The sequence below is a fragment of the Empidonax traillii genome, unplaced genomic scaffold (assembly GCF_003031625.1).
Source record: "Empidonax traillii isolate 1590-97213 ecotype Southwest subspecies unplaced genomic scaffold, ASM303162v1 scaffold655:size661012, whole genome shotgun sequence".
Lineage (NCBI taxonomy): Eukaryota > Metazoa > Chordata > Aves > Passeriformes > Tyrannidae > Empidonax > Empidonax traillii.
Window position 1 is genome coordinate 608,559 of NW_020955848.1, and position 19,406 is coordinate 627,964.

Below are 19,406 nucleotides of genomic sequence, written 5' to 3' on the forward strand. Positions count from 1 at the left end.
TTACTCAGAGATCAAGGATTCTTTTTTTTTTTTTCTTTTTTTTTTTTCCTTTTTTTTTCTTTTTTTTAAAGGAGTTTTTGAAAAACTACCCTTGGTTTCACAGAATATCTTTAACTCCCCCAATATCGTCTGGTTTTCACTAAGTCATTATTTAAAAACTGAGCTGTTGTCATCTTCTTTCTTGCACAGGGCAAAAATGACCTTTCTCCAAATGTAATTATGACTTTGTTCCCTAAATTTTCTCCTGAACTTTTACAACCAGGATCTGTACTCACTGAATTTTATTAATGGAGTCATTCTGTTCTCCGTTTCTTCGAGTTTTGCTCTCCTGTATCTCCCAAAGCATTACACTTGCATGTCTTTGTTCATTAGTTTTAAAGTCTTTCTTCAGCTGGGATAATAGGAAAACCATATATTTCTAGTCATCCAGTTGCAATTCTAGCCACTCTCAGAGGGGCATATATATTTCAAGCTTGGTTCGTGGGGATTTAGATATACAATTCCAGATAGTCTTAATGAGAGTAACAGTCCTAATTCCCCACACAGCATATTAAAATTGGGTCCAGAATGTACAGAGTGAAACACTGTGATCTTACCTTTAAGTACCTTTGCCTTGTTCTCTTTTTTTTTTTCCCCTCAATATCATTCGCATCTGTGTTCGTTAGTGAAGGTAACTGAGAGCTGCCCTGAGGAAGAGGGAGCTGATCTTTGGAGCCCTTGTCTGGTTTGCTTTGCTGTGTTTTTTTTTTTTTTTACTGTGGATTCACTGCACCTGCGTGTACCTTTTGAACAGAAAGGTTAATTCAAGAGGGAGTTGGAGGAAAGAATTTAGCAAATTGCCTCTGTTATTATTCTGATTGCCTTCGGTGTTAGACAAGAACAAGACGCACCATTTTTATCGCCTTAATTAAATAAAAAAAAAATTAAAATCCCCCCATACTGTGAATCTAATAAGGATTAAGATTTAGTTACGATATTAGAACGAGATCTAAGGAAGACAGTTTTCATGCAGGAGAGATGTGATGGTTTTATACCTGAATTTCATGAGGAATTGCGCTGGTTTTAATTCTTTCTTAGTCATCCTTTTGTCGTCACAAAACACTAAGAAACATCCATCACCTTTTTCTAATTTGAGACCCCATTCCTAGTTTTGTTGGTGCATTTCTTTCTCTCCTAATCCATGTCCTTATAGGTGTCCCCCAGACCTTGTGCAGTGAATGCCACTGGTGGCATTTCTTTTGGCAGGGTAAGGGTGCAGTGAGGAGGGAGGGTTGTCTCCATTTGCACTACATGTAAGGCATTTCCTGGAGCTTAATTCTCACTTCTTGAAGGTTCCTGTACTTACACTTGGAAGCCAATATCCCCAAATAACTGGCCTGGTAGTTAGGAGTAAAGTTAGGAGTGCGAATACTCTTCTTTCTTTTGTTCAGATCAACATACTAAGAAGTTAGAGAGGAGAGACGCGAGAGTCTGCTCCTTCACTCACTCTGGTCTTTCCTGTTTTACCCTTCTTCCTCACAGCCCGTTTTGACCACTTTGATGATTCCAGCTGGAGTTTTGGGTACTGATGCCCAGCAGCCAAACAGTCCCTCCTGGGGACACAGCCACGCTTTGAGCCATCTGTCTCAGTGAAGAAGCTGTTTGGCTTCACAACACACCCCCATTTGTTGCACAGACCATTTCCTTCTATGAAGGCAAATTATCTCCTACTTTGATGCAGCCACGGATGAGCAGAAACTCTTTTCTCCTTTCCAGTTTCTTCTTCTCTCTGTTGTCTGCTGGCCAGTAAACTCTTTTCATTTAAAAGGTGATTTAATGGGATAATCTGTTTTCCATTCAGGTTCTTTCTGTGGCTCTTTTTTCTTTTCCCCCCTATCCATCTAACATCTTGGCTGCCTTAGTGAGAGGACTTCTCCTCTGCAGTTAAATGCTACCTGCTGCTTTCTTCATCTTCTGCTACCCCACTGCTTGTTCCTTCCTCCTCCCACAAACACTCTGTGATGCCCATGACCCCATTAATCTGCCCCAGTGTTTTTTCCTCTCCCTGTGCCCTAAGATATTCATGGCAACACAGTGTGTGACTGCAGGTCTGGCATCAGTCAGGGGCTGAAGGAACAGGTTGCTGTGTATGGATGAACTCGGGGTGTGTGCACAGAATTGAGTCTGCCCAGTGTGCTGAGAGCATTTGCATCAAAACCATTTCCCTCTGAGAAGAGAGTTTAGTTTTGACAAAAGATAAGGCGAATATTTGCAATGCATGAAAAGCAAGGAGAAAAATAACTTAGAGAGGAGAGGGAGAGCTTGGATGCTACCCCAGAATCTGAGAGCTCTGTAGGCACCTCCTTGCTTTGACCAGGTTTCCTGTAAGGCTGTGAAATTGCTTAGGATGGGGTTCATCCCAATCAGTAAAAAAAAGGGCTGGCTTTTTTTTCTGTCTGTGCTGATCTTCAGGGATCCCTCATTAGAGGATCCCCTGAGAAGCTGACTCCATCTCCCTGTATGAACGTTTACAGAAAGGAACTTAAGATGTTATGATTGGAGTCGATGATCTTGGAGGTCTTTGCCAACCTAAACAATTCTGTGATTCTGTGTTCAAAACTTTCTGATCTGCATGGTAAGGGAAAAATAGTAAATGCTGTATCTTAATGGCTCTGATTTCCTCAGAAATTCAGGGTAGTCAAAAAGAGCCACTCAGACCACTAAAATGCATAGGAGACCATCATTTTGTGCCAAGAATATTTCTCATCTATTGTGGGTGGATTAAGGATTGGGAAAGGGAACTGAAAACTTGCCACACTGCAAGATCTTCTTTTAGTGAATGACTGTGAGATAAGAAAGTGTCTAAGATGGAATCACAGAATCACAGAAACACAGAATGGTTTAGGTTGGTAAAGCCCTCTAAGATCATCGAGTCCAACCATTCCCCCAGCACTGCCAAGCCCACCAACCCATGTCCCCAAGTGCCACATCTACAAGGTTTTTAGATACCACCAGTGCCATCTCATCCTTTCTCATGGATTGGCTCAGAGGAGAAAAACACTTCCCTCTGTCCTCAACTAAGACATGGGAAAGAAGTGTTTAGAAAGGGACAGCTGCTGAGAGTGAGTCAGCAGAGAAAGGAATTACGTTAAATCTGCTTTTAAAAAGTCTTTGTATTTGAAATACCAGTCATTTATGGAATGTTTGATGTCCACATTATAGAGTAGGACAATCCCTGCCTGGTTTGTTTGGCTTTGTGGTTAGGGCTGAAACCAGTTGGGTTTTTTTCCCTTGTACCTCCCAAATGTCTCGGTTACATTTTTTTTTCAGAGATTTTAAATAGCCATCGATCATTCCCCCCTACATAAATCTCTAGGTCTGAGCCAGCCTGTGACTAGAACTGCTAACAGGCCATTCATGCACAGGATTAAAAAGGAGGAGCAGAGCTGTGTGTATGGCCATGGGGCTGCTGCTAAAAGGGGCCACTGCCCAGGGGCTTAGAGGGATACTGAACAGTTCCCATCTGCTCCTCCTTTTTCCCCTAGCTGATCCTGATGCCATCTCTGTGCTGTCCCTAATTTCTTGGATACAGTTTCCTTATTTTTTAATTTTTTTTGCTACGCTACTTTTTCTCCCTTCCAAACTCTGCCTAAAATGCACCTTCGTAAATGGACATTAGGTTTAATCAATTTTAAACCAGAGAATCATAGAATAATTTGGGTTTGAGGGGACCTTAAAGATCATCCCCTGCCATGGGCAGGGACACCTTCCACTAGCCCAGGTTGCTCCAAGCCCCGTCCAAACTGGCCTTGGACACTTCCAGGGATCCAGGGGCAGCCACAGCTTCTCTGGGCAACCTGTGCCAGGGCCTCACAGGGAAGAACTTTTCCCTAATATCTCATCTAAACCCACTCTCTTTCAGTTTGAAGCCCTTGTCCCGTCACTCCAGGCCCTGTAAATATTCTCTCTCCATCTTTCCTGCAGGCTCCTGTCAGGTCCTGGAAGGCCACAATCAGGTCACCCCAGAGTCTTCTCATTTCCAGGCTGAACAATCCCAACTCTCTCAGCAGAGCTGTTCCATCCCTCTGGTCATATTGGTGCCTCCTCTAGACTCACTCCAAGAGATCCATGCCCTTCCTCTTAAGTGAATAAGAGGCAAGACAAAGACACATAGCACAGTTTTTTTGTCAGAGATATCTTGACTCTTCCATGCTGTCCATCAGAGTGTGTGTGTACTTTTTAGAAGGGCAGTGTATTTTTCTGAACGGTGCCCTCTGAGATTGTTTATACCCTCTGTGATTGTTCCTGTCAATAACTTTTTGTTACAGCACAGCTGCACAGCAATCCTGATATGAAACTTGTATCAGTTACAGCTTTTAAAATGTGTTTCTGAAAGCAGTTTTGCAAGAAATAAAAATCTTGAGAATTGTGGGGAAAAAAAAAAAAAGCAGTATTCCCACGATATGGGATTTGGGGTGGGTTTTTTTCTGCTTTTCACAGGAACACAAATGCTGTTGGGAAGAAGGAAGAGGAGCTTCATTCTTCCAGATGCAGCATCCAGAGAGGCAATCACTGCTGCTGGCTCATCAAAAAGGAGAGATCCCTCCAAAGACACCTCCAAATCCAAAGAGATCCAAGCACAGGGCGTCCTCAAACCAAAACTGTCTGTCTCCAACTGCATGTGCAATACAAAAACATCATCAAGGATCCTCTCGGAAGAAAACGCTCACAGGCAGAACCAGCTCCTAAAAAGTAAGGTACAAATCCTGCTGGGGTTGTCAGGAATATGGTTTCAATAATAAGATGAGATCAGTCTCAAAGAAAAAATGTGAAATAATGGAAAGTCAGGCCATTTTTGTCCAGCTTTAAGTGCTGAGTATGAGTCATCTGGTGAGAGATCAATCAGCTAATCTGACTGTATACATTGCTATGGTTAATAGAAAACGAGATTAAACCGAGAAGGATAGGCTTGCTTTGCAAGGAGGGTTCAAGAAAATCTTGAAAAAGCGTTAAAATTGCAAAATCAAGCAGCCCCAGTCCAACCAGGAAGCACCAGAAGTGAGATTATTTTTACACCCTCGTTCTGATACCTCTCTTTCACTTCTGCAACCTTTTCTTTCTGACACAACAGCCTGAACTGTGATTATCAACAAGGTTTCAGCATGTAAAACATAATTTCCTCTAGTTCAGCAGCGGCTGGGATGTCTTACTTCCAGCATTTATTCTCACAGCTCAACTGGAGGTGACACAAGCAGCTGTACTCATGCATAAGATATTTTTGCAGAAGACAACTGAGATTAATTTGGCTTTAATATCAATATGTTTGTGAGAAATTAATTCCTTAAAATGCTGTAGTGGTCATACACCCTTTTTTCTTAATAGTTTTTTTGTGAGTAGGTAGGCAGGCAAAACCTTTTCATTATTGACTATAAAGCTACTGAATGTAACACCCATTTAGCTGAGAGAAGCCTAAATTCAGGGCCTGAAGTTAAATTTTCCTAACTGGAAGTGACTTTGCTTTTTAAAAAAAGTGAAGGATCCACTGAGATCTGTCAAAGACCACATTAATCCACACCTCTGTAAACCTGGCTTATTGAGGAGTTTAATTTCATGCTCACAGGTTTCAAGGTTTATTCCAAAATGTTACTAAGAACAGTATTGGGGAGGAAATACAGCTCAGGCTTTTATAAGGCAAATGTACCCAACCCAGACCACTTTAATATGTTTTTTAAGTACAATATAATATGTACAATATGTCATAAAGAGGAAAATATTTGAAGTTTATTGTAACCAAAAATTGAAATAAAACAGTAACGGGCTTTCTTCCCAGATATGTAGTTCTAGAAATCAATTTATTTGGCAAGGAAGAAGTACTCCAGTGTGACTTTTCAAAATAGTTCATATGGAGCTCTTCCGAAGTTCCTTTGTTATTTTGGATTCATTCTGTCTTCCAAATAAGAATCTTCTCAACTCTGATTTTTGAGCACAGAGCTTCTTTTGGTCCTAGTTTGTGCGGGGAGTAGCAGCCAGTGAGCATTAAAATTTGATTATAATTGTAGCAAATAATCTCTTTTTCTCAAGGTGAATTGACAGCTTTCATAATAATATGCTATAATGCATATTGACCTTTTGTTGATTATTTTTTTCACGGAGCCTTTCCACTGACTAAGGGATATGTAGAAATGATAGAAAGCAAACTGTATTATTAGCAGAGAAAAAAAACCCCAGTATTGTTCGTGAAAGTCTCAATGTGGTCAAAGGGAAATTATATGTGATTAAGGTCTGTAACAGTATGTTATTTTCTGCAATAAATTGGAGTGAACTCAAACTGCAGGTCACAGCCTGATATCCTTTGCTTTCCATGGTGCAACTGTGTCTTGCTTTTGGGAAGGGAAGACCAGCAAACAGATCCAAATTACGATTATACTTCACTGTGAGCTCTGGCTTAGCGTGAAAGATCCTCTGGGTGTCACAGGGCAGGCAGTAGTACCTGGGATTAGATCTGATCTATTCTGCTTAATGAGGCCTATTAATAACACCTTGGCACTCTTGTTTCAGAATCTGCCCTCTGAGTCTAATGAGGTGGAGAACCCAATAAAAAAATTAGCCGTGCACTCTTAATGAACTTTTAAATCTCTCCAAGGCGATTCCGAATTCCGCGGTTCAGGTGACAGAATAAAGGAGCTCAAGGACGAGTTGGAGCGAGCCAGGAGGGTGACACTGTCCACAGCTCATTGGCCAGGTGTGACTTGGGAGGAAAACAATGTGCTCACCTGGCCAGGAACCGGCTCCCAGCCGGAGGAAATTCCAGCAGCCCCATGGACACTGCAGGTAAACTATCAATTTGTTTCTTTTTTTCATTTCTTTTTCCTTTTTTTCCTTTTTTTTTTCTCCTTTTCCAATGGATGGTGTTTGTTTCCTGGGGACTCACTGCAGGCAGAAGTTCCCTTTCCCTTGATTTTTCTCCCTTCCAGTGAAGTTTTGGCAGTTTGTACCTGCTGCCAAGACTTGCTTGGTTGTCTGGTTGTCCAAGCTCCCCGTTTTGAGCCCCAGCTGCCAGTTCTATGGAGGAACATGTTAAAATCTGGGGATTCTACAACTTTTCCATTTCCCAAATGTCCAGCACCACAAGCACCAGCTGTAGGTGTGGACATGGCCCCAGGTTGGTACCAACCATCAGCAGCAGATGTGCTTTGCTGTTTTTAACTCCAGCACATGTTGCAGACCAATCTCTGCCCTCTCTTCTGCCCTAAGACATTCCTAAATGTTGAAGCAGCCTTTGACTGGAAAGTGTTTTCTTTCTAAGTAGATCTGCATGACAATCTAAATAAACAGGGGAGTTTGTGAACTGTCAGTGACAAGCTGCTTCAGCGACGGGGTGAGACAAGGAAATAGGCAAAACATCAAGAACTTGAATTGGATGACTTATAAAAATATGTAATTCAAAACATAAAAATGTATAAACTTGATAGGACAAGGGGGAATGGCTTCCCACTGCCAGAGGGCAGGGTTGGATGGGATATTGGGAAGGAATTCTCCCCTGTGAGGGTGGGGAGGCCCTGGCACAGGTTGCCCAGAGAAGCTGTGGCTGCCCCATCCCTGCAAGTGTCCAAGGCCAGGTTGGACAGGGCTTGGAGCAACCTGGGCTAGTGGAAGGTGTCCCTGCCCATGGCAGGGAGTTGAAACAATATGGTCTGTAAATTCCCTTCCAATCCAAACCATTCTGTGAATAATTTTCATCACTTTAATAATCTCCTACTGAACCCGTATTGATGCCGATCACGCTCTTTTCTTCCTTTGGATTATATTCCAATAAAGTGGGTTTTCTGTGTCCCATAGGAAGCCCTAGAAATCCACAATCCTCGGTTCATCTCTCGCTCCCAGGAAAGGCTGAGGAGACTGGAACACATGGTGCAGCTGAGGAAAGCCCAGCAGAGTGACTCTCCTGTGGGCAGTCCCGGAGCGCTGGTTCGCAAGCTCTCCTCAACATCCACCTCCAGCAGGAGAAAGCACTACACCATTCCTGACCCTCTCAGTGGTGAGTTTAGCTGTGACCACCAACAGCTCTGTAATCTTCCCACATGTGTAGTATTTCCATATTAACTTGGGGAAAAAACACAAGAGAGCTGTTGCTCCTGTTTCGCCTGCCTGTGTCCAGCATCTGTCCCAGCAGAAAGAATCAGGAGCACAGGGGTGGAATAGTGGGAATGAGGAGCATTCTGTGGTCTGTGGCAGCAGGAGGAGACCTCCTTGAGGAGTTTTTGTTGTTGTCACACACAGTCATGGTCGGAATTGATGCTAATTGTGGAGGTGACAGCAATAAATGGCATTTTATCCCTCTCCCAGCTCACAGGTGACCAGTTTGGGGAGAGAGGTGACAGGTAGGGAGACACGGTGGGATTTGGGCTTAGGAGGCCAAATCTAATCTTCTCAGGAGCTTCAGGTGTGGATTTGCCACTTGACTCAGGAAGCCCATGGCAGTGAGTGGGCTGTGGAAAGAACTTTTGTTGTGTACAGGGCTGTTACATCAAGGCATCTAAACTCTGTGATTTCCTGATTCAAGATGAATATGTTGTTTTATCACCCCAGAGATAAACAGTCTCAATACCCAGTGAGTAAAGCAGTTCTGAACAGCTCCCTCCCTATAGCACCTCTGTAAATATTATCTAAGCACAAGATGTTAAATTGCTTTTCTTTTTCTTTTTTCTTTTTTTTTTTCTTTTTTTTTTCTTTTAATTGCCATCTGGTTGTTAATTAACTCAGTTGACTAAAGAAAAAGATTTATTTGATTGACTGGCATTCCTCTTGATAGCTTGGTTTTAAAATTGTGCCTGTTTGAAGATACATTATGCCACTGAAAAGTAAATCAATTGAAAACATTAAACAACCAGAAGGGACACCTGGAGGATTCAGAAAAGGGAATGTTTGATATCCTCAACTCAGGGCTCTTCCAGAAGGCCATGGCACAGGCCAGGAGTCTGTCACCTATCTCAGAAGAAGTGGCAAAAATCTCCCCCTTTTTTTGTCATCTTTGAAAGTCCCCCAAACCACTCGGCAAACGCTTTGTGGGAAAAAAAATTTAAAAAAAAAGAATAGTTAAACCTATTTCTCCTTAAATTATAATGAAAGTTTAATCTTTATGCTTGTTTAATGATTAATAAAAGCACAGCATTGAAATATATTAATTAATTATTCAGCTAAATGACTATTTCCCTCTTTTAGTGGTTGGTCATTAAAGGTAAATTTGCCTAAGGAGAATCTTTAGTTTCTGTAACTGATCTGCCTTCATGTAGCCACAGGTAATTTTCTGTTTGTGAGCTTCTAATATTTTTATAATGACAGAAGTGTCAGATGTTCTGTTATTTAAGCACAACTGCAGTTAATATTGGAAATCCAAGATCCCTGGACAAAGCCCAGCTCTGCAGGCTGCAGCACGGAGGGCTGTGTAGGAGTGTGCTGAGCATATTTAATCTGCTCTGAGTCCTGACAATCGATATTTTAGGCTTTGCCCTGCTGGCTGCTGTTGTGCAGGAGGATCTGTGTCATCAGTGAGACCCGGAGTGGGGGATCTTTCTTTGCTGCAAGGGCTTCTCCCTGGTGCTCACCCAGGGCACTGGATGCCCCTGTCCTGATGTCTCTGCTGATGACATCCCTGTCCCTCTGAGGTCACGGCCTCCTCCTTCGCTTCTGCCAGCCCCCAAAGCTGGGAGGGAGAGAAGGTATCACTTGTTGCCATCATTATTCTGTGATCTCTGGAATAGCCATTTTACCAGGTAAAATGCGCTTTTAAAGCAATGAAGAACTGCGTGTTTTTGAAAAGCAAGGTGAAAGGAAAATGCAGCTGTATTGCAGGGAGGGATGCAAGCACGGTTTCATTTACTGGGGTGGGAAGTGGACACCCAAATCCCAGTGATTTAAGGATACCATTTCCCTGGTGCAAGGGGAGCTGTGGGCACAAGCAGCAGTGTCACCTCCAGCTCTGTTGGCTGCATGTGTTCCTCTGTACCCCTATGTTTTATTGGCATCAGTGAGCTGATTTACAAGGAACTGATTTTTAGTAAATCTAGGGGAGGGTTGTTTAAATCAGGATTAAAATTAGGATTCCCTGAGCTTATTGAAAGCCATCTCTTCAAGTAGTGAAGAACCTGGAGTTTAGGGAAGACACAAAGCAGCCAGAAGAGGAAAAACATGTCTGGTATATCCAAAGACAGAAAGTCCTGACTCCACCTCCATCTCCAGCTATACCTGGCTGTGAGTCAGTTGTAGGCTCAGGACTGTGACACCAGAGTTGGGCACAGGGGCTGATGGCTGAGGGTCAGTGTGGTGTTTATCACAACCACTGCTCTCCTGGGTATGCTCCTTGGACACTTCCAGGGATGGGGCAGCCACAGCTTCTCTGGGCACCCTGTTCTCCCTCTGGTCTCAAGGAATGTGTGCCCAGTGCAGCCCTCCCTCAGGTTTCCTGGTCTCAGGAATCAGGCTGCTCCTCCACAGCAACACACCATGAAACAGTATTGGAAACTAAGAACCCAGGAGGGTGAAATGGTGGCCTGGAAATGTGTTTAAGCATTCAGGCTCGTACTGATGGCACCTGCGGGCTCCAGGGGGTGATCTTGGAGTTGCTTGTTTCAGTCTGATCATTTCCTCCTTTCTCGTTTTTTCTCTTCCCTGGTGTCTTTGGGATTTGTAGAGGTAAAAAGGCCTTTATGGCTCTGAGGTTCACAGGGATCACTGCCAGCACAGCCTCACGCATTTTCCAATGGTCTTTTTCTTAAGAGCAGGTTGGCTGATGAGTTTAATTTCCACTGCCCCGGCAGAGTGAGCCCAGGATGGATTTCATGCCCATCTGTGGATGAGGAGCAGGTCACTGCAGGTCACTTGCCTCAAGCACTGACTTTTACAGTTAGTTATCCAACTAGTTTTCCACCACAAGAGGACATTCCCTGCCCAATTCCCCACGTGATCACACAGGAAGGTGGTGTAGGATAGGGAGATGTGAGTGCCCATTTTATTCAGGTGTAAATGAGGGTTAAACTGCAGCCTGAGGTGCTTTCCTCTGTGCTTGACAAGTTTGCTGCACTTATTTCTCTCTGAAATGAGCTTGTTACATGTGCTGCTCTCTGGTCTTGCAGCTTTTATTTCAGTAAAATAATTTACACCCAGAGCAGTGACCTGCAGAGATTTTTCTCTACCTGGGATTACTCTATCAGCCTAAAATGTCTTTATTGGTAATATGAAATTATTAGCCTGGTTTCCCTATGTTTTGACGGTGTTGTTACAACAACTTTAGTTTCTTGTAAGAGAAAGAAATAATTGGCATTCAGCATCATTTCCATATAAATACCAACATCTGTGCACTTTCCATTTACCTTCTCATCCTCAGAAACCCAAGTTGTTTACCATTTTTTGATTGTGATTCACGAGCAGGGTTTTAAGGAGTGCTGAAAGTAATCTCGGAAAAATGAAAATGTTTATCCTGCAGAAGATTTTTATCGTCACAAGAGCTCTTTGAAGGCAAAGAACCTGCAACTCTCACTCTAGCCTTTGTGCTGGGTAATGGGTACTGCTAAATTTGAGAGTGCTAATTAGTCCAAGATAGACTACTCTGCTGTTTACTATGTCAGGCAAATTAGAGATCCCACTGTGACGAACTGAATAGAAACAATGTTCAAATAACTGGATTTAAATCTCCAAAACCGTAATGTAATTACTTCAGTGACAGGACTACCAGCTGTTTATAGGCCTTTAAATCTGCGTAATGAACAGCCCTGTGATCTTGGTGTACACAAGCACTTGGAGGGGTTTAACAAAATTTCTCAGGCACATATGTTTTTTTTTCCATACCTTCCATTTCGCTGCCCTTTGAGAGGGTTGGTGGTTCATTGCAAGTGGCAATAGAAGTTGAACGTTGCTGTTCAACCTCACCCTGGTGCCTGCTCTCTTTGTCTGGATTGGTATCCAAATCCTCCATCTTTAGGAACACTTTGGAAACAGGTTTATACCTCCTCCGTTGCTGGTTCTGAACCCTTCCAAAAAGCTTGGAGAAGCCTGGAGGGTGAGGATTGCTGCTGGTTTGGGTTTTCAAGGTTTCTTGAGCATCTCCGTGCCAGGGAGGTTTTTGTTTGGACTGTAGAGAGAGGAGAAGGTGGTAACCAGAGAGCAATCCTGCACCACTAAGGTGCACCCTCGTGGTTTTCACATGCCACTGGTGGCTGAGGAGATGTTTGCAGCCATCAGCAGCCCACGTGTGACTCGGGGCCAGCAGTTGTGCCGCTGATCCTTTGGGCGCTGGCCCCTTGTTTAAGTCTGACAGCTCTGAATAAAGACAAAGCTGCAGCCAGGTTATTGAATTAGGGAGTGGAACGACCTGTTTTTAGGATATTATTGCTCATCACACGGATTAGAGCAGTGCCTGTGAGTCAGATGAGCACACTGCAGGTCACAGGCAGTGGGTGAGAGAGGGTGACACGGTCCCTGGGGACAATGGGGTGGAGGTGAGAGTGGACAGGGTGACCAGTGTGTCCCCTCTGTGACCTCCTCCTGGGGAAGGAGGAAATAGGCAGTCCCTGTGCAATAAACTGGAAAATCTTCAAATAGGAGGAGTTTTCTGTGTGGGTGACAGGAAACAACGTGTCTCCCAGCGGGTGACTCATGGAGCTCAGTGGCTTTGCTGGAGATCATTTCGGGGCAGCCTTGGAGCAGCTAAATAAAAAAAAAAAACTGAATTTTTGTCCTCAACTTTTTAATCCAAGAGTAAAAGGTCTGATTTTCAGCCATGATTAGAAATTGAAGCTAAAGAAGTCAGGTTTAAGGAGCCGGTGCAAATTTTACCAAAGATTTATTTAATGTCCGATGAATTTACCAAGCTCTGTAACACCTTCTTCCTTAGCTGCTAATTTTTGAATAAAAGAAATTATACTTTTCAAGACTATGTTCTCTAATGAAACAAAAAAGATTTAGGAAGGCCAGGTGAGATGCTAATTGATTTTTTTTTTTCTGGGTAAATTCCATGAATATTTAAGTAGCATTTGGACAGAGGGGACTGAAATCTCCTGCGTCATCCCCAGAATTCACTTAGCATGAAAATGTTTTCATAAACCTATCAACTTTGCAACTTTTTCAGAAATATTAGTGATTGTTAAGACTGATATATTGAGGAGGGTCAGAAGTCTCAATAGTCACAGTGTAGGACCTGAACAGCTGGAAAGCCTGAGAACCACCTTCCTCTGGGTCCTCCTGGGGGAAGGACCACTTGGGAGCTTCAGCATTTCTCTGAGATGAGCAGAAGCTCAGACAGTCTCACCCTCAAACCTTTAACTCATGGCTTCTTGCGTTTTTTATAAATAATACCAAAACGTCATCTGTTGAGTGCAGCTGAAGGAATTCATTGCATGAAGTCACTGACATGGGATGTGTAAAGTTTGGGCAGCACCCCTGGGTGTAGGCACTGGTTTATATTCTCTGGATGAGTTCCCAGCCGAGTGCTATGGGCACACAAAGCTCAACATCACCTCAACATTTATCTTAGATTCCAGACTAATTTATTTTTTAAGGGGGCTGTTGATTTAAAAAAGTGGTGTTTAAAAAAAATGTTTCATATCTTAGGACTTCTACAAGCAAAATGGGCTTTTGGGGAATTATTTTTTTCAGTTCAGTAAAAAAAAGCAGTTAAATTAGAAAACCACCACTGCTCTTCAGGGACTGGCAATACATCCTCAAACACATGTTTTAAGTCCTAACAAAGTTTGAGAATTTGCATTCTTGTTAGGAGAAAATGTATGTATATTTTGATAAATTTTCCTACTGTTTTTCTCTTTTTTAAGTGTTTCAGTGATTTAGTGGTAAATAGGAAGTCCAGGGCTGGTTCCAACACAGTCATTTCATCTGTTCTCTGTCTAAACATTTACTAACTTCCCCGGCAGAGTTACTCATCCTGTTGGAGGTGCAATTCAGCATTAATTAAAATATATTACAAGGGTGACCCATTTACATTCATTTACAACTTGCTGAAGTGGCTTCTTTCTCCCACTGTCCAAGTGTCAGACCTGGTTGGTGGAAATACCAGAAACTCAGTAGTTTCACATGGTTTGACTAAAACACCAACAAAGTGTTTCAGGCCTCTCTATCTATACCTTTATTTAGCTGTGGTGCATCTCTGGAAATGCTGAATATCTGCTTTGAGATCCCTTGTTTTCTCTCATTAACAATAGTTGTCTCCAAAAGTGATACAAGGCTATGAAATTTGATAAAGAGCTTTGATAAGGAACTTGTAGAATGCAGTTCAAAAGACTATCAGCTAGGGGAATTGCCCACCTTATGCCCCATTTGATCTTTGCTTGGTGGGAAAGAACCTTAATTCAGGTCTGTATGATGTGCTTGGCAGGTTGTTATAGCTCTGAATGTGTGCTGCTTTTCCACTTCAAAACACACTTTCTTCTCAGTATTGAGTATTAGCAATATTTAAAAGCACATATAACTTTTATTTTCTCATTTATACCAGTTTTTCATTTCGTTTTCACTGAAATTTTGAATTCTAATCCTAAAAATCTTTCAAGGATTGGCCTTATTTCTGCCTGATGTTTACATGTATGCATTTTACTCATACAATAACAACCTGAGGGGAGCCAAGAGACACCATGAATGTTTAGCCATGACAGTGGCCTTTTGACTCCACACTGCTTCACAAAGGATATTTTTATAACCAAGGTGGATTGATTATTTTCTTGGAGGGTTTTCCCCAGACTCCCTTTTTAATCCATCCCTTCAAAGCCCTGCACAGCCACACACCTCGTTCCAGGCACAGCTGTGGGCAGTGGTGGGTCTGATGCCCTTCAAGACCATTTCTGTGCCATCAGGAGAGAATTATTCTGGAGGCAGGGCACCTGGCACAGCTCCTGGCCTCTGTGGTGCTTCCCAGCACTCCCACACAGAGCCCAGGCTGCCTTAGGGGCTTGCAGGAAAAATACAGATTAGCTTTTGGTGCTGTACACAGCAAAGGTCGCGGGGCTGCAGATCCCCAGGTGGGTTTTGCTTGTTCTGGTGTCTGTGCACAGAGGTCTGGAAATGTTAATGTGTCATTATGTTCCATCCCTGGAAGTGTCCAAGGCCAGGTTGGATGGGACTTGGAGCGACCTGGGATAATGGAAGGTGACCCCAATGGCAGGGTGTTGGAATGAGATGGTCTTTAAGGTCCCTTCCAACCCAAACCATTCTATGATTCTGCAATCAACAGCTTTTATTTGGGAAAAAGGGGAGGGGAGATCCCTAAAACAATTAGTTTGATTGCAGAAAACCTGCATCTGAGAATTCCTGGAGTAAAAATTCATCGATTTGAGCAGTCATCACTCACAGTGCTCAGGAGATGATACAAAGCCTGGGCTCTGCTGATCAGCCACGCTCTCTGACTGTATCACATCCTGGGAGAGTCTGCCTTGACTTACTGTGGGAGGACATCATGCAGGCAGTGCAGGTTTGTGCTGGGGTGTCATTTCTAGTGCCCTCAGCTGCTCTTCTGTGCTCTTGAAGGACAGGGGAGCACCCAAGGAACTGGTTGTGACATCAGGGATCTCCTACTGAGGGACGATATTACCATACAGACAAAAAGATGCCCGAATTTGCTGTGCAGAATGAAATGCCTCCTGGTTTTGTTTTTGAAACTCAGAGAACCCCCAGTGAGGGTTTTATGTGATTTCAGGCTTAGCCTGTGCCATTCTCAGGGTTGGAGGACGTGCCCTGTGGGAAGGGGTGTCTCATGCAGCCCTGAGCTGTCAGGATGAGGTGTGAACCTTGAGCAGCAGGGGAGGCTGAGGCTGCTCTGGAATGTGCTGGGATCCACACTGCTCCCAGAAAATCAGTGACCCCGGACCCCAGTCCTCCACCAGGACCTTCTGGGTCACAGGCAATCTGCTCCTTTCAGTTGCAGGGTTATTTGGACAGCAATCGCGTCCAAGTGTTTATTCAAGTTAATCAACGTATAAATGAACATTAAAACACTAATAAATAAAAGACAAATTATGTTTTCCCAGCAAATTGGGCATGTTGCTTATTTGTACTGAGGATTTAATAAGAATGATTAAGTGTAGGCAACTGCTGAGTGGAGAAAAGTCAGTCCTGAGGCGGAGGAGGCTTCTCAGCCTCTCTCCTTTCTCAAGTTGTGCTTGGAAAACTGCAGGAGTTCAGAACAGAAACTGTTGCAAAGCTCCTTTTTATTTTTGATTAGAGAGACAGAACATCCCTCCTATGAGAAAAGACCAAGAGACTTAGGATTGTTCAGCCTGGAGAAGAGGAGGCTCCAGGGAGAACTGAGAGCCCCTTCCAGTGTCTAAAGGGGCCCCAGGAGAGCTGGAGAGGGACTGGGAACAAGGGATAGAGGGACAGGACAAGGGGGAATGGCTTCCCAGTGCCAGAGGGCAGGGATAGATGGGATATTGGGGAGAAATTCTTCCCTCTGAGGGTGGGGAGGCCCTGGCACAGGTTGCCCAGAGAAGCTGTGGCTGCCCCATCCCTGGAAGTGTCCAAGGCCAGGTTGGACAGGACTTGGAGCAACCTGGGCTGGTGGAAGGTGTCCCTGCCCATGGCAGGGGGTGGAACAACATGAGCTTTAAGGTCCCTTCCAAACCAACCCATTCTATGATGCCACGATCCTGTGAAGTTATATAGAGATACAACTTACAACAGTGATCTCATTTATTTTGTGGCCGCCCACCTTGTATGAACACCATCCTTTCCCTTTCAGAAACCATTTTTTGCAGAGCAGGTGTTAAAATCACCTATTCTTGAGAATCACTGACTGCTAAGATCAGTGATTATTTTCCTCTATCCAGGGAAATGCTGACTGGAATTATCACAAATCTTTTCATATTTGATCAGGGAAGAGTAATGGAATTTTCCTCCTTCTAACACTGGGCATAATTATTCAAAGCCCTTCCAGACAGGTGTAAATCAAATCAGAAATGCTGGTACCAGGCCAGATTCCCAACACACATCAGCAATGTGGCACAAGGATGTGGGGAAGATGGATCACTTGAGAGAGCAGAAATCATCACTGGTTCTTAATCTGAGTAAAGGGCATACACAGCTACATGTGACAATGACAAAACCCACCTCCTCATCCTGCAGGGAAGCTTCAGGATCAAAGATAGCTCCAGATGAAGCTGTTAAATGTTTTTCCATTGACCTGTCGAGATTCAGATCCGGCCTTAAGCTGTCAAAACTTCAGCCAGCGGTAGCATGTCATGGCTACGTGGAACAGGACATTTAAGATCTAAATAAATGCAGATCTCTCCAATATTAACTTTATTTTCCCTCTGCTAGATAACCTCTTCAAACCAAAGGAAAGGTTCATTCCTGAGAAGGAGATGCACATGAGATCTAAAAGGTAAAAATCTCTCCTGTTTAGGGTTCACTCGTGGTTTTCTTGATAGATTGATAGTTTGGTAGATTTGGGGCAGCCCTGCCCTTTGAGCAACGCTTTTCTACCAGTTTCAGACAGCATGGCATGAAAAATACGTCCCCAACAGGTAACTCCTGTGGAAAATTCACAAGTGGAAGCAGTGAGGTCGCTTTGGTGGGGTTGTTTTTCTGTGGTGTTCGATCTTTAGCTGCATCGCCCTTTGTGCCATCGTGAGCAGCAGGGGAAGCTGCGAAGGGGCCACCATGTGGAATCCATCCTGATTATCAGAGTGCTCAATATGTGTCCCATTCCTCTCCTCCAAAATACAATCTCCAGCTCCAACAGGCTCCTTCAAGAACTCGGTGTTGCAAAATATTATGAGGAAAAATCAGAACTAAACAGGCTTTTTGTGCATGCAAAGAACGGGACTACTGGGAAGGAAGGCCCAGCTTTTTTTTTTTTTTTTTTTTTTTTTTTTTTTTTTTTTTTTTTTTTTTTTTTTTTTTTTTTTTTTTTTTTTTTTTTTTTTTTTTTCAAAACTCCTGTGAATTTTCTCATTGATTTTAATGGAAAAAGATAAGACCAGAAGTCAGCTTTTTAAAAGGCAACTCTTGTTATTTTGAAAACGGAAAGATTGTGTTCTCCTGGTAAAAAGAGTTCCTAATGACTGGGAAAAAATGTTAACGGTCTACAGTCTTATAATGATGGTTTTCTTGTATTTTAGAAAAATACTTGAAAATTATTCCTTGGTATTAATTTTGTTGCATAAATTAAAAAAATAAAAAAACCCAAACAACAGTGTACAGGCCAAATTCTGGTTTGAATTATGTTGCTATAAATTGAAACAAACTCCACTGAGCTTGTTAGAAGCTACTGCAGAGTTACATTGCAGCACTGAGATAACCTGGTGACATCCCTTTCTTGACCTTCTTTCATTCCAAAATTAGAACTTCCAACAAGATTTTTCAACCGATCAGATTTAATATAAAACCGTTATTGTCAATAATTTGTAATTCCCCTGCCATGAATCTAATCCAGGTGCTTAGAGATGCCATTAATGACAAATATTGCACTGAAGGCAAACGTTTCCTAGAGGAGTCCAACAGATGACATGAAAACTTCACTTTGTGACTTCTTTACAGGATTTATGAAAATTTACCTGAAGTGAAAAAGAAACAAGAGGAAAAGCAGAAAAGGATCATCATGCAGAGTAACAGGCTGAGAGTGGAGATGTTTAAAAAGGTAAGGATTTCCTGGGAAAGCCAAGCAGAGTTTTGTAACCCCATAGATGGGTCTGTAGAGGCACTGGGGACAGACTGTGCTCACCATGTGCAAACCCTGAGAGCAAGGAATGGCTTTTAAATCTTGTCCTCGGGTTGAGGCACTTCTTCAACCTTGAATTAACAGCCTGAACCCTCACAGAAGGATGGAATGGTTTGGGTTGGAAGGAACCTTAGAGACCATCTTATTGGGCAGGGACACCTTCCACAAGACCAAGTTTCTTCATGCCCTATGTTGGGCTAAGCACCCCAGCCTTTTATTTTTTAAAAATCAGTAATTCGTTATGATGATAGAAAGCTGCAGGTGCAGACTGGAGACATTCTCAGATAATCCTGCTCCATGGTGCACACAAGTACCAGTTTCTCCTTGTTTAAGTGCTCTCTTCCTCCATCTCACAACACCCTTCCTCACCAGGATGGAAAAGCCTGCAGTGTTTGGTTCTTTTTTTGAGCAGTGAGCAAGTATATTTGAAGTCTGAGAATGCCAATTCCATCTCACCTCCAGTATCACCGAAGATTTCTGCCACCTCATGTATTTTAACAGTATCTTAAAGCTGTTTTTCATCTTTTTTTTAGCAATTACTGGACCAGCTCCTTCACAGAAACACAGAGTGACAAAGGAGTCTCTTGCCCATCATCCTAATTGGATCTTGAATGCCTTTGACTGCTAGATAAGCCATAAATTAACTGTTATCTCAATTACCTGGAGGTATTTTTCTTATCTTTGCCTCTTTAAATAAAGAAAGATCATTTGT

At 42.9% G+C, this 19,406-nt stretch overlaps 1 protein-coding gene across 2 annotated transcripts in view; it reads left to right on the forward strand.

Annotated features, from left to right (window-relative positions):
• Positions 1-19,393, forward strand: part of CUNH10orf90 (chromosome unknown C10orf90 homolog) — a 62,876-nt gene extending 43,483 nt beyond the window's left edge. Inside the window, exons 4-9 of one of the 2 annotated variants that reach the window (XM_027899298.1) lie at positions 4,480-4,731; positions 6,623-6,810; positions 7,819-8,017; positions 17,293-17,356; positions 18,514-18,613; positions 19,228-19,393. In XM_027899298.1, coding sequence (XP_027755099.1) covers positions 4,480-4,731; positions 6,623-6,810; positions 7,819-8,017; positions 17,293-17,356; positions 18,514-18,613; positions 19,228-19,266 — 842 coding nt within the window. In that variant the 3' untranslated portion in view covers positions 19,267-19,393. The remainder of the gene's footprint in view (positions 1-4,479; positions 4,732-6,622; positions 6,811-7,818; positions 8,018-17,292; positions 17,357-18,513; positions 18,614-19,227) is intronic. The other variant, XM_027899299.1, reaches the window with a different exon arrangement.
• The last annotated feature ends 13 nt before the right edge of the window (positions 19,394-19,406 follow it).